This window comes from Ammospiza nelsoni, chromosome 5 (genome assembly GCF_027579445.1).
Source record: "Ammospiza nelsoni isolate bAmmNel1 chromosome 5, bAmmNel1.pri, whole genome shotgun sequence".
In the NCBI taxonomy this organism is placed as follows: Eukaryota; Metazoa; Chordata; class Aves; order Passeriformes; family Passerellidae; genus Ammospiza; species Ammospiza nelsoni.
Genome location: NC_080637.1, coordinates 35,694,125 through 35,710,391, shown reverse-complemented (window position 1 = coordinate 35,710,391; position 16,267 = coordinate 35,694,125). Strand labels below are relative to the sequence as shown.

The window sequence follows — 16,267 nt, the reverse complement described above, 5'->3', positions numbered from 1 at the left end:
CTTCATTCATCAGAAGGAAGCAAATAAATATGAGTTGTGACTGAGAACAGTCAACTTTACATTTCTAGTACAATAATTTTTCTTTGCCAGCTCTAAACAGCTTTTTGTGTGGATGTTTTCTGCACCAGGACAAACTTTACCTGGTACCAAGCATCTCCTCTATAACTGCTGGGATGAAGGTGAACTTGAAACACTACAAAATCTTCTCTACAGATAAAAAACTGTGGAATTTAATAAAGACAACACATTTCCACCAACTGTAGGAAGAACCTGTGGGAAATCTAACCCACCTACTTCTCAGTCTGCAGAAGACATTGACACTACAATATTGGTAGTGGCCGCTTTCCTTCTCTGCTTAAGTAAGATCTAGTCCAGCAAATGCTGATCAAGCATCTGTGGACTGTATTTCCAAATCTAGTAGTATCAAAACTCAAGAAAAGACATGAAAGGGAGGCAACTGTCTCCTTGGGAAAAAGCATATATTTACATTGGTCAATATTCATGTGTTCTAAGAGGATTAGCACAATGGAGTTTTCTGGGACAAGTTACTTATCAAATATTGCAAGGTGTTGAAACAGGAGAATAGATGACACTGGATCTCAGTGTGACTCAACATGTAATGGTAATAAAAAATGTAAAAATTCACTATTGCAAAGTGAAACTGTTGTATTTCAGAACAGATAAAATTATGTAGAAATTAATCACACTCAAATTTCTGATAAATATATTTGACTCATAGTATTTGCCAGTAAACTATGATATGAATACCAGACTGACTCAGAGTTTCTAGACTAATGCCAGTGCATGCCCTTTAATACAGATTAGGTTATATGTCATTGCATCACTTGTTGCATTATATTTAATCAGTTCCCATGTAGTGCAATATCTTATACAAAATGGAATAGTGAGTGCAATCTGAAATCTTCAACTGTGTGAAGATACAGAGGCATTTCTACAAGAATAATTCTGTGAACTAAAATCTTTCTATATGTCTCTGACTCTGCATTTTACTTCTGTTCACTAATTGGTTTGCTGATTTTATTTAAGAAATAAGAACAAAGACTGCACATGCTAAGACAATGTTATCATGGATAGGTCTACATCCATATATGTATTTCTGTACCTATATCTATACGACTAGGTTAATATCAACAGAGTCACAATCCAGTCAGCTTTATGTGTTTTTTTGGAAAACAGATGTTCCACTCATCACTTACTCCATTATATGCTCCAGCTAAAAACCTCTCCAGACAGAAAATTGAAAAGAAATTACATAGAAGAATCTTCTTTTTGTGAATATAAATTGAAAATTCAGAAGGCCTGAGACAGTGAAAAACCCCAAAAGATGGGCCTGTTCTGCTGTATGTGGTACCTTCCTGAATTTGGTGCTAAAATGCTAGTATGTAGAAAATTCCATTAAAATTAATGTAATCATGGACTGTGTCTTTTATACCTTGTGTACAGACAAGAAACTCTCTTTTGTAATTTGAAACTTCTTTCTTAAAAGCCTGCTCTGCCTCCTCCAACTGCCATAATTGTTCTGAATACCTGATAAAGATCCATGGTGAAATATCAGTCTCATTGAAGTCAGGGGAAAAATTTGTGCTGACACAAGTAGAAGTGGGGCTCTCATTTGCATCCTGCCACAGTATCATATTTGCCAGTAATTTACTTCTCTTTGAGGAGCTGCAGCAATAACACTTCTATCAATCCTTAACCTACAACCCAATTTCTAATGGAGGAAATGGCGACTTGGGGAGGAACAACATGGAAGTATAACAAGAAAATATAAATGTCGAAATATTTTTCTAGAAAAACTTGTTCCAGTATAAAAAATTGGCTTTATTCAAGGAAGAATTTACCAATCTTGAGTCTTGCCTCAATCTTGTTTCCTATTGAATTTTGTTAGAGGTACACAATCACACGACTACACAAATATTTACTCCACTTATATAAATATATAGCCAATATGTAATTTATGTATTTTTATTTCTAATTTTCTTCAGCTTACATATACGTCGATAAATAGGTAATGTGAAACGTTTCTGCTGCTTACATCAAAAAACCTTTGGCAATACGGATATTCATATAGCACTTAACCAAAGTCAACTAAAACGTTAAGAGTTTGATTTTAAATGTATTAATGATTATTCTCAGACCAATGCAATAGAAATGTATTAATTAATAGATGATTAATTGCAGTGTTACTAATTCACAGATGATATCAACACTTATTTCAAAATGTTTTTTAAGAGTTACTTTGCTAGCCTATGAATTTAAATGTTAGTGTGTATTTTAATTATCTTTTTATATTTCTGTCATGTTAATTAAAACTATAAAATTACAGTAATATAAAAAGAAATGTGAGTCAAATGATCTATTAAGAACTGAATGGTCAGAGAGATCAAAGAAGAAAATGTAAAAATATTCTCCTTTCTTTAAATAAGGGGAGAAGAGTGTGCAAGTCATAATTGTGCTGCATGTTACGTTTATTGCTACTTAGAATTTAGTTGGAAATTCAAATACAACACAGTCTGCTCTTGCTTTAGGGCCTAATTGCCTTTTAAAATGCATGTGCCAAATTCTCATAGGGTGTAAACTGGAATAACTCCAACAGACCTAAAGCAGTTGGAATGAAATCAGTGTGTATTTGATCTTGAACTGCCTTTGATGAAACAGATCATAGATTTTTGTCAGTTAAGAATATGGTTCAAAACATACAGTTTCTTTCTCCACTTAAAAAAGGCACAGACTCTTTCTGCATCCAGCATGGTTGTGATCCAATCACTGCTAAAGAAAACTGATCTGTTCCTTTGTGAAGCTGTCCCCAGCCAGCACTGACAGCAGCAGCTCCTTCTGCTGAGCAGGTATCCAAGCACCTGCCTTCCAATCACAGCAAGGACAACTGTCAGGAGGGACTCCAGCATGGCCAGGACATCCCACACTGCTCCCAGCTGTGGAACTCATGGATACAATCATTACGAGGCAGTACCTCTATGGTTGAAGAAAGTTGTCATCAAATCACAACCCTCAGAACGATCTTAAAATTTCTTTCTCAGTATTTAAATGCTACAGCAAGATGGAGCAATAAATGGTGGATCATACACAAAATATTTCCTAGGCTGGGTCTCCCAAGTGTCATTTACACTTCTGATGCTGGTTTTGGTTTTATCCCAGTAGTGTCAGTATCATCAGAAAAGGCAGGAAATAATAATCATTAATAGCAGGAACTGGCTGAAGTGTACTGCAGCACCCTGCAGTATGATCAAACTGAAAATAATGAAAAATGTATTAGCTGTTTAGTCATTTCAGTGTGATAGGCAAAGAACACAAATTGTGTAGATCCAGGTTTTGAGATTGCTGCTTTTTTCTGAGTGGTTCAATGAGGCAACAGCAATTAATTACTGGAGGAATTCCATCTACTCCTCTTTGAAAATTCAAATAAACAACTTAGAGGGAAGAATTTGGTTCTACTGTGCTCAAGAACCTATTAGATATAAATGTGATGTGGTCTGAACTCCTTACCCATCATCCTAAGCAAGTGAAAAAAATTGACCCATGTGGGTACCAAAAGTTCTCACTGCACTGAAATGAAGCAGTCTACAAACAGGCTGAACTTCCACTGACAAAAAGAAGGAAATTATTTCTGCATACCTGCTACTGCAGCACACACAGCATTTGTAAGACTTAAATTAAAATCCTGCCTCAGGATCTACAGATATATAGCACGCTTCACCCTAGTTTAATTAAGCGTAATGTCACTATCTGTATTGATCACAAAACACAATAAGCACTTCCAATGACTCTTTTTGATGTTCTAAACTAGTTCCTAATGAACATTGCTGGATAATAAATTACAAGTACCAGAAAGCATTTATAAGCTACAAGCCAAAACCAAACTTCAACAGACACTCAATAAGGGTAATGCAGCAGCACTGACAAGGTTTCTTGGATTTCAACCTAGAACATTTATTGCTTCTGCTTGCAAGCATATCTGAATGTTTTTGGTTTTCTTTTATCTTTTCCCTATCCCACCATCTCCCCTTCTTCCCCTTTACCCCACAGATGAAGAGCAGTTTCAGTGTCAAGGTTGCTCTGTGCAATTTGCATTAACATTTCCAGAATAATTATCTGTCAGCACAAGCTATATAATAACCAATGCAAGCAGCTCTGATTTAGTAAGGCATTTGCTCTGTTGTTTTTCTCTCTCCCTCTTTTTTTTCCCTGTTCATCATCTTGTTATTCTTGATAAGAGGGCAAAAAGGGCAGTTTGGAGGATGTCAGGCTGACACATCCACATGGGCGAGTTCTTTGCTGCTACTTGCTTTGGTGGCATCAAAGGGATGGCATCAAAAGCAGTGAGAGCTCCAGAACACCAGGGCCCTTGCTTTGTGGATGTAAATGTTACAAGTTGTTAGCTCATACAGTAGGAATCCTCTGTGCTTGGCTTTGTTCTTTTTTAGTAAACCTAAACTGTGCATGCAAAAACTAGGGGAGAAAACTTGTAATTCTTTCCAACTGATTAACTAGGTAAACATCTCCTTACGGTTTTTACCAACTTATTTCAAGACAACTGGCACACTTCCCTCTGTCAAGACTTTGGGTGCAGCTCTATATTAAAGCAAAGTTGGGAAACCACAGTCCTCAGGTATGAGCAAAATTTGTCTTGCAGCAACAGAATTTACAGTGTGCCATGGGCCATTTGCTGGGCTGGTGACAGATATTTCTCACTGACAAACACCATGAATTGAACACAGTGACACAGTCTGATCTGCATGATGCACACATGAAGTGAAGAAACCAAATTTGCAATTTGTGTGAAGAAGCTGAATTCACAACTTAGGTGTTAGATTGTGAATGGCTCTGAAATTATCTGGGGGATCACAAGTCACTTAGCAGTAACAGTTTTTGAAACTTTAGCTGATGGAGGTGACACAAACCAATTTCCACCAGGACCAGCTCTGCTAAACCCTGCTGTGCAAGAACTGTAAAACTGGTATTGAAGTGACATTGGAATGTGTGGATAGTTTGAGACCACTAGATGATACTCTCTTTTTATTTTAGCTCTGCATGTCAGTTGCCAGCATTTTTACTCTTGCCTTAGGGGCTTTTAAATGTATGCAGATTAACCTTTAGGAAATATTTTAGTATTTAATGTTAATGTTCCAAGATTGTTGAAGTAAATTACATGATTCTCCCACTTTCTGAAAAAAGTTTTGGACTATGGCTGCAGCACTTTCATCATGTTTTCTACCAGCTTATGTTATAGTTTAAAGTACAGAATCTGTTTTCAATGCTAGTCCTAATATGCCTACACCAGTACAAAACAAAAGACTGCACAGGACTCCAAGAGCAAATGCTTTCAGCCTTCAAAAATGTACATGACCAGAGATCTCAGTCCCACATCTCAGAGTCAGTGGGGAAAAGAACACCTGGTTCCCATTAACCCTTTGAAAACCTCTTTGCAGCAAGAAAGAGTGAATGGAGGGAGAAGTGAAAAGAAAAAAACAAAAACCAACCAGCTCATAACAGATCATGCCTGGTAATTTAGGACTTTTTCACAAATACAGTGGCTTCTTGACCACTTTTGGAGTGTAAAGGGATTTCAACAGAAATCATGGTGAGATTCACATAATACATCTCTTATGTACTGTATCTGCAGTTTTGTACTTCTGTATTAGAGTAAATTGTGCTTTTAAAGACACTTGTGCCTGAAAGATCACTATAATAATGCCAAGATCAATCTAAGAACTTTGTAGATATATTAATTTGTTTTCAAGATTATTTTAAAATAACCATATGTGTCAGAAAACATTCTTGCAGTGCAGGTAGATTGCAAATTATTTGGGGTGACTTCATTACTTGATTTTGTAGAAAAGAGGGTTTTTGGGACTGTACTGCTCTGTAGTAAAATAACTGTAATACAACAGCCTTTTGTTGCTCTTTTACTAAAACACCTAATTGAAGTTGCTGAAAAATAGCAATTTACTAAATATCACTTGAAGGTTTGCTTATCTGTGGAATGTTTCTGGGTTTAAAATTAAAATTAAAGCTTTATATATGTGCATGTGTGGGTGTCTGTGCATATATTTATGCATATACATTTATATGTGGATATATATCTAGTTGGAGAGATTTTGTAGGTAGGTCTGATTCAAATAGTTTTAAATCATTATTGGCTTTCTTCCTCATGTTTCATTGAGACATTAATTTCTAAAATAAAATAGTTTCAGGCACTGCTTTGAAGTGCAAGTAATCACAAAATATTAGGTCTCCACTCAGATGTAGTTGCCTCTAAAACTGTTGAGTCCCACCCTTTAGATTTTTTTAAAAATCTTTTTTCCATTCATTACTCTAATTCACCACTCTATTAGAACAGGCATTCTACACATCCTGTATAATGACATATGTCTAGAAATAATCCACATGAGAGTGAGTCTTGGATTCGTTCAGACTGATAAATATCTGCAGTTATTTTGAATTTATAATGAAGAATTTGACTTAATAGTGTTGTACAAGTTCATGCAGAGCAACTTGCTGATAATCAAGCAGCTGAAACATACTTCTTTCTTGGTGGGAGTTCTGTCATACATGTTTTAAGAGAAAATTAAATCTGAAAGGCCCATCATTTTCACAAATAGAAGATTTGCTCAGAATTCATTATTTTGAGAGTTAGAAAGTCTCAAGTACTTCAACGTTTTCCAAAATTTTTGGAGGAACATGCACCCAAAAAACACTTTCAATATGTTTTACTTTAGTGATCATAGTCTTTGATTAAGAATAAGTACCAGTCATGATCATCAGGTTTGCAAGAATGCTGCATGGAGAGGTGTCTAACCTTGGCTGTAAAAGTGGACCAGACTTAGCCTGGAAGGTCAGAACTGGCTAAACAGATCTGTCTTATATGCCACTGTTTTGGAATCAAAACAATTAGTTTAACTGCTTTAACAAAACCTCAGTTCTTTCAGGATAATCACTTAATAGTATTGCCAAACCAGGCAGTAAGGATGTAACATCTAAGCTAAAATTCAGCATTCAGTCATGAGCTTTGAACCAGATCAGATATTTGAACCAGATCTCTAATAAAGGGATTAATGAGACTTTTCTCAGCACTAGAAAAACCCTAAAAGCTGCATTTCAAGCTCCTGCTGTTATGTACTTCAAAGAACAGATGAACATTTCTAAGATGGATTTTAATTTTATGAAAGATTGCTTTAGTAAAGATCATATAAAATCTTACTTCAACAATGCCTGAATTGTGGGCTAAGTTTTTTTTCAAGAGTACCTTTTAACTGAGCCACACAAACAAAGCACAGATTTCTCAGGTAAACTGGAAAAAAAAATCACATGGATGGCAAAAAAAATTCATATGTATAATCACTGCTCAAAAATCAATATAAGGGAGCATGAGAACTACAATGGTTGTTCTCCCTCACTTCAAAACTGAATAAAATCAAAAATTCCCTTTCTATTGTCTATACATTTTTCTATATAATACTAGGCTGAATTGCCTTGCATGCCTCTGAATACCAAACAATCTCAGCACAATGAGAAGTTGCCTCACATCAGTTGCCTTCCATCTTCCAAGGCTTCCATTTTTTAAGCTTATTTTAAAAGTGAATACAAACTAGAAGGAATTAATGAAACAGCACTAAACTAATGAGAAATAGAAGTGATTGTCTGGTGTGAAACAAATGGAAGAGTTGAATATGTATATGTAGAACAAAACACAGTAAAAATATAAATACCTTGCTGGTATTACCAGCAGGTGAAAGACTGGAATTACTTAATTTGGAGCAGAGGCTTGTAAGAATAAAGGTTTAATATTTCCAGTGAAAAAGGTAGGCCCAGCACAAGGAGAAAGCAAGAACACTTTCAAAGGTCTTGATTAGGAAGCTGATATACGCCACACAAGAGTTCCCAAGCAGTGACTTAACTCTTACAATTTGGGCCATTTACCTGCCCAGGGAGGTGGAGTCACCATCTCTGGAGGTGTTTAAAAAAAATAATGCATGTGGCACTCAGTGGTTGCTAAGGTGGTGTTAGGTCGTAGGTTGGACTTGATGATCTCAAAAGTCTTTTCCAATCCTGCTGATTCTGTGATTCTGTGATCTAATCATTAAATTAAATAGTGAAGGTAACCTGGATGTATTAGAATTTCCAGAAAAAGCCCAAACTTTCATTTAATTTCTTTCCTTTAATGGCCAGAAAGCAATTGGGTTGGCTGGTTTAGTAAGGTTATTACAACTGACAGGAGATTGGACAAGCAAACAAGAACATGATGAAGAACTCCACAAGCAGGGGCTTTGAGGCACGATTCATTCCATATGCAACTAATATTGTTAACACTTGGCGTGTGACATCCCTCTCTGTTTTGTTCCTGTTTGTTACATTATTTGAAAGTTGCACTAATGGCAAGACAGATATTGATAACCAAAGAAAAGGAGTAAGTAAAGGAAGAGAGACAGAATAAAATGAAATAAAGCTTTCCAAATAGAAGTACTGAGAGTAATAGAAATGAGACAGGAAAGGAAAACCCGCTTGCAAATAGGGTATTGTCTGAAGTTAGCATACAAAATGGTTTCGATTTTTTTGTTTGGTTTGATCAGTTGTTGCTTTTTTTTGGTTTTTTTTGTTTTTTTTTGGTAGATTCTGACTGGAAAGACCAAGTGGGAAAATTCAATTGAGAGTAAGCTAGGACACTGAAAATTGTCAGTGCAATACCCACCTAAATTGCAGAGGACTGTACACATTTCATAGCTTAAAACAGATAACATCTTTGCAAGAAGGGTAGCACCATGACTTCGCACACATCTTATATGGATTTTATGGCATGTTAGCAGCTAAGTGCGCTAAAAAAAAGGTTTTCAGTTCTAAAAACTTAAAAGCCACATTTAATAAAAGGCTTTTAATCAATATTTAGAGGTACTCAGACAAATACAGGTGCCAGCTTTTTTCACAAGATCTATGGTGCATCATTTATGGAGTCTCCATCACTCCTCAGAAACCTAAATTTTCTTTCAAGCTCCGGCCATTATAACTAGAGTCACTGGCAAATCCAGGTCTCATGAATGCACAATACTTTTCACTTTTGGTTAGTCACAATCACTTCAAGCCAACATTCCTCTTTTGATGTTGTGCTTGATCAGCCAGTTTTCCCAATGCACTTTTTTCCCCACGGTGAATGTAGTAGATAGCGTAACTAAGCTCTTTGCAGGATTCTGTACTCCACAGTCAGCCTTCAGGGATGCTAAGTTTAAGAGTAAGGAAACAGTAATTAAAAGTGATTAGGACAAGAAGCCTCCATACTATGAAATGTGGACTCAATTGTCCTTGACACCGGCAGAACAAGGCAGCAGGTTTTGGTTTTGATTACAGCTTTACTTGGGATTTTAATAAACATGAGCCAGTATTCAAACTTTTAATATCCTGCTGCTTAACTATTTCCAAAAAGCAATCCAGCTCTTTTAAACAGTCCTTGTTTAAAAATTTTAATTTGTTTGGCTCTGTCTCTGCTTAGAGAAGTTGTAGCCTCATGGTAACTCTTTTATAAGTTCATTTCCAGAATCACAGCAATTGTTTTTTTTTCAACTAAGTGTTTCCGCATGTGCCAAAAGTGTCAGGCTGACAGCTTTCCTGCACCGTTTTATCTGGTTCCCACAGTAAGCAGGAGTGACAAACACAGGAATGTGTCTAGCGCTGACTGGGCCCATCAAGGATACAATGATACTTACAGCTCTTCCAGGAAGCGTAGATTGTGCACAGGGTTTGAGGGCAGCTTAGTAATGTTGTTCATACTGAGATCACTGTAGGGGAAAACAGACAGAGACTTAATATGGCAAGCCACAACTGTGGCATCCAGCTGTTCATTCCACACATTTTTAAGTACTGCATTAATAAAAATTAGTTCCTCTGCCAGAATTGATGAATAATTATCTGCTTAGCACATTAAACACTCCTTTTTCATATGTCAGACCAATACAGGCTGTAGCATGTTCCTCATTTCCAGAGATTTTGGAATGTTTTATCATGCTCTATAAATCAGCTAGAACACTACACAACACTTTCAGTTGACATAATTTTAATAAACCACTGTACTATATTAAAATGTACTTGGAGTAGTAAGGGAAAATTACGATGTTTTTTGTTGTTGTAGCACTGTAGTACACTTGGTTTACTACAGTAGACAGACAAAAGCAAATATATACAAAGGAACTGCATCATCCTTAAAATTTCATTAATATGGAAACACTTTGCTTTTGCCATACAGCCTGTTGCATGGTCATACTGATCTGCCTTGCCTCACACAGGCACATCAAGTGTCCCCAAAACCCAACTTGACTTACAGAAATGACATATTTCCAAATAATAAACATTCCCTTTTTGAGTGCTCTTTTGTTACAGGTACTCAAATTGCATTAAATAAGTGAAACGAACCATAAAACAAGGGTGTAATGTGATCCTGCTCTGTAACACACTTCCTGGTGGGGTTCTATGGTAGTTCCTGGTACAGGAAACTACCAGCAATATCAGCTCTGTCAGAGCTCATTCAAGCTATCTTTTAGACTAAATTTCATATAATACCCTTTTATTCTTAACTTGCCTATTCACTGTTTTCCACTGTCTTCCCCATGCCCTACAGTATCATTAAAATTGCCTTTCAGTGAGCCCCAAGACTGTAAACAAATTGCATAATAAAATTCTGTGTGGACGACACAACTTACACAACTGTATCAAAATTTTTGTAGATTCTTAAAACAAAATTAGGAGACCTGCATATTTTATGCAAGCATTATACAGTAATTTAAAACTCCCCACTATTTAAACATATCTACACATTTGTAGCAGTGCTTATAGTTTCCAGCTACTTTGGGTACTATTTACATAACTTTATTTCTTCCAGCTGTTGAGAGCTTACAAGGTAAATAAGTTATCTGTACTTTGGTGGGTAGGCATCCTATTCCTACTCCATCTAGTTCTTATTACTCACAGTCTGTTTCACATTACAGAATATATGCTTTTAGTCAGCACAGTTAATTTAGATGTTTGATCTTTTGGTGAATTTTAAAATGTATAATTTAAAAACATACTTCACATAGAGATTTTAAAATAAAGGAAATGTGTTAATACTTTACAACAATTATCAAATCAATGTTGAGTAAGGTTTCTGCATTCACTTCAAAAATCAAAGTATAATTTGAGAAACGTGTACTTATTAAATTCATTTTTTATTGTAACACTTTATCACCTAATTCTTTCGTACTGTGTAGCAGGTTATTGCCCTTTCACTTTGATAAAGGCTCAAAGGATTTATTCTGGCAAAGGAACAAAAACATGGATTTATTTGGCAAAAGAAAAACTCATCCAGGTAGTGAATTATATACTACTGAATATTAAGATAAACCCAATATTTTAACAAGATCATTTTGATTATGATATTTTCAACACATGTCTTAATGGGTTTTTGAAAACATGCCAAATCACATTTTAGACTTAAAAAGCCAGCCCTGGTGGAAGATGGGAATGATTCATCTTCAGACACACACATATGTAGGGCATTCTACAAACCCAGCATTAACCAGTGCTCTGGCTGATGAGACAAACCTGAAGCCTGCTTTTCTAGCATTTTAACTTCTATTACTAGCAGGCAGTACTTGTCTGCTTGTATCACCCACAGGACCCCATGATGAACCAGTCAGAAGCAGCCTACCCAGACCCTAATATCTTAAGAGGATTAGAACAAGAGATGGTGGTTTTCATTATGTGCTTTGATGACCAAAGAGAAAATCAACAATAAGTGCATTTTCCTTAATAACATCTTTAGACCCCAGAGTGGATTTGCCAACAGTGAACTGCTAGGTCCTATTCTCCTTTTTGAACTCCACTCATGTGGTAAAGGATGTGTACCACATCATATGATGGAGGACAACCTCTCCTTTTTCCCAGTGTACGCTGCAGCAATTTCTAACTCTTTTTAAACCTACCAGTTAAATAATTTCCTTCTGTTAGATTGGTTAATTTTTTTGCCCCACATGATTCTTTTCTTGGAACATAACATACAAAGGTGTTTTTGTGCAACTGAACTACTAAACACTACCTATGCATATTTCATAGAATCATGGAATTGTTTGGGTTGGAAAAGACCCTTCAGGTCATCCAGTCCAATCTTCAACCCAGCACTGCCATGTGTTTATTACTAAACCATGTCCCTAAGTGCCACGTCTACGTATCTCTTAAATATTTCCACGGATGGTGGAGTGAACAGGAATTACCTCCCAAGCTAACTCAGTAACCTCTTTTTAAAGTAGTTTTTAAGATACCAGCAACTAATACACAGGGCATTACAGTCTGTGTTGGCAATGTGCTATTCTTGTAGCTGTAATGGTTTAAGAATATAAGGCAGACTATGGTAGTGAGAGGTAATATATTTGATGAGGCTAGCTGACACAGTTGGAAAAACTGAGAAACTTTCAGGCACAGAAATCAAAGTTCTCTACTTCCAGCTGTACTGGTTAGCTAAATAGGTGACATTATTTCTCCCAAAAAACTCACACATTCCTTACACTGGCAAAGGAGTAGTTCGTCTGTGCTCACAGTTCTTAGATTCAGAATATTCTTTTGTTTCAGAATTACCATGAATGCATTTAATCACATTTTTGTTCACTGGAATGAGTGAGAGAAGAGAGAGAAGTGCCATAGCACAAAGTTACATCTGGCGGGATGCTTTGAGAGGTGAGACAAACAAAGAGGTAATGCAATGCAATCAGTCACTAGGTCTTGTGTGAACAATGCTGTAAAATTTGGGCTTCTGAACAGAAATTCCTCACAGTGCTCTAGAGACAAATAAAGGAGGTTCTCAGAATTTTGGTTTGCTAGCATTTTACACCTGCCAAGAAGACATGGTTAGGATGAGATTTACAGCCATTAGCTAGATCAAGCACAGCTAACAGCCAGAAACAGCTAGGTGGTAAACTCTAGGGTTACATATCATCACTGTGAAAACCAATAACAATTGCAGAAAATATGTCTTATGTCCTGCACATATGATGGTTTCTTTCCTTCAAATGGGTTTTCTGATTTCTCTTTTCAGTGCTGGCCTGTAAAAACTAGCAATTTGCTCTCTCTAGTAAAGAGAAGGGCATGAAAGCTGGCTTGCACATCAGCATTTGCAACTAAGTGCTTAAAAATATTAAAATCAAGGTATTGGAACTTTAACTATCCTCAATGGAATGGTTGTGATTCTCTATCAAATCTTGGTAGTCTCTTACAAACTACAGTGATGAAAAACTTAGAAATATTTGAATATGCAAAGCCTTTAAATAACTCAGTGTAACAGAACTACACCCATCTTCCAGCATCACAGCACATACAAATTCCACTGATGACAGTAGGAGCAAAATGGTAAGAAGATACCGTAAATTTACAAGTACTCTGAACAGAGACAGCCATAGCCCCACCTTGGTGAAAACCACCATGAGCTGCCATATCATACTGAAAAGGTAATATGCTATTTTGAACAGTGACATGAATGCATTGTCCCTTCTCTCATCAGCATTCCTGCAGCCTGATTCCAGCTGCTGGCTATAAAGGCAACACACCTTCAAATGAAACTTTCACCTTTTCAAAAGATAAGGAGCTTTGCTTTAGTGACTGCTTTGGCAACATGGCTCACTACAATGATATCTTATTTATACTCTGTACCAATCAATCACCATGCAGTGTCTCTGGTGACTTGTTAAAGGAATCCTAGCTCTGATTAAATCTTTGAAGACCAGAAAATATTGAAAACTGCACCATGCATCTACCTGTTTTTTTTTCTGGGTGAATGGATGAGTAAATGAGTATCTGCAAAACAGCATCCAAGAAGGCAAATACGGCAGGTCTTTGTTTTCCCCAGTTTTATTGTCCATGAACAAACACACTGAAAAAACATCCAGTTACCATCTTAAAAGTGAGTAGTTCACAATGAATTCCAGAAAGCCAGTAAAACAAGTTAAGTGAATTAGTTCTTAACATATAATAGATGAGTCTGCAGGCCACATTACTAAGCTTTTATTAACTGTTATTACAAGAGATGTTTCAGTGACTATTCATCATAGAAGATTGGTTTTTCACATTATATTTATGTCTTTTAAAGGAGAACAAAAGTATGCCTAGGGATACATGCTAAACTTCTAGTAAGCTAAATGTCTATTATACTGAATGGTACTTGTCTATCTATTCCAGGTCTAAGACAAAAATTCAATATTAAAGATAATTAATTTTGTAGCCAAATTATTTAAACAGTTGCAACCTGTTTGATTAATAAAAATCAACACTTATTATTGATTTTGATTCTTCTAAGCTTGCCTCATCCAACATGTATTAACAATTCTTTTTATGCAAGTCTTTGAAAGATAAAGCACTCTCATAAAATATTGTCAATAGACTGAATGTTGTCCCTTAGTTGTTACCAGTTGAGAACAGTTTCTAAACTAAGACAATTTCCTTAATTTGTTTAGAACAAAATTTGACACTAGCTTACATGTAGTGACACAAAATAATGAAAACAGGTGAATCCTACATCTGCTCTTCCCTTGCTCTGCCTATCCTTCCAACACAGCACTCCTGTCTCTAGCACCGGCAGGATATAGGCAGCATTAGCTCCACGGTACGATGGAAGAACATGTTGGCCATTGACTGCATGGCATCTACTAATGCAAATGTTTCATCCTGCATGGAAAATATCCTCATATGCTACAGCTACATTAAGGACATAAACCTATTTGCCAACAGTGCTGTAATAGAAGCTCCTGTTTCTTACAAATAAATTGCTATAGATGTTTTCATTTGAGAATATCAATAAAAAAATAGAATAATAATTACTATCATTTTAAAGAAAGGAAACTAAGACATCTAATGCTAAGTGACATGTTCACAGTCAAACAGATGTTTATACAACATAGAGGAAAATGACACTGATGATGAGTTGTCCAGCACTGTTTTCATTAGATCACACTGTGCAATCATGGCATTTACACCAATTTCCCAAAGTTCAATGCATAAGCTGTCAATAGACTAAGAAAAAAAGACCATATTTTCATATTAATGTTCCTAGATTACATTATCTTTCAAAGTCAACATGAAAATTGCTAGTTATGCATTTCCATGTGTAATACACCCATGCAGAGCAGCACAGGACAGAGTATGAGCATGCATAAATAAGCACTGTAAGTCTTTTCTGACATTAAACCATAGCACTTTTCATAATTAGCTTCAAATTTCATCTGTGATTCTTTGAAGGATACTATAGCAAACTATGATTAAGATACGAATTTCCACTAAATGATTCACATTTGAAGAGTACATCTTTGCATTTGGAAAAATCTTCTGGAAGAAGAAGTAGTACATTAGTAGGAAGAAGCAGTAGAGAGAGCCATTATGGACATTACACAGAATAGGAAATCTCACAATCAAGGTATTCAAGGTAAATAACAAGTGACAATAGCATGGATATTTCTGCCCTTCTGCATATTGATAATGACAAATGCTATTATTAAAGAATCCATTACCCTGTGTAATATTATTTGCAATAGCAAATTAACAGCTACAGATCCCACGCCACAGGTTTATATGGAAGGGGTGTAAGGCCAAAAGAGGATTGATTGCTTGTCACACATTTATTACAGAAAATTTTGTTACTTGACATTGAAGCTCACTCCTTCCAGAGACCCAACTCCTTTGTATTAAAACATGCCCTGCAACCAGCAAACAATGCTGTGTGGTCACATGCAGTGAGCCTGTGTGCCTGCACACCTCGCAGGGTTTCAAGCCAGTAAAGGGACAGTACTCCATCTGTCCATCTCACACCCTTCCTAGTCACACCTATGGTGCTGATTCCAGCCACCACAATTGTAAATGGATATATATGGTAAGGATCAAGCACCTTGAATTTAGGGAAACCTCAAAGGTGATTCAGTAAGGTCAGGAGGGCTCTGTCTACATCTCTTCTGTGCTGCCGTGTACTGGCTCATAAAATACTGGATCCTGGCAAACAGGCTGATAGGTCACATCTGGATTCAACACAAAGTAACAAAATGCTCTGGCCAGACTTTTGCATTCCCAACACCTGTCACTGAGTTCCTCTGATGTCACAGACAGCAAAATTTGGCTTATTACCGCAGAAGCTCTGTAACACAGTGATTTTAAACACCATGCATTATTCCTGAACACAGGCAATTCTTCCATATAAGCAACCATCAAAGTCTTATTTATATCTGGACTGCAG

At 36.4% G+C, this 16,267-nt stretch overlaps 1 protein-coding gene across 1 annotated transcript in view; it reads right to left on the bottom strand.

Annotated features, from left to right (window-relative positions):
* Positions 1-16,267, bottom strand: part of LGR5 (leucine rich repeat containing G protein-coupled receptor 5) — an 88,750-nt gene that overhangs the window by 41,881 nt on the left and 30,602 nt on the right. Inside the window, exon 2 of the mRNA XM_059472334.1 lies at positions 9,735-9,806. Coding sequence (XP_059328317.1) covers positions 9,735-9,806 — 72 coding nt within the window. The remainder of the gene's footprint in view (positions 1-9,734; positions 9,807-16,267) is intronic.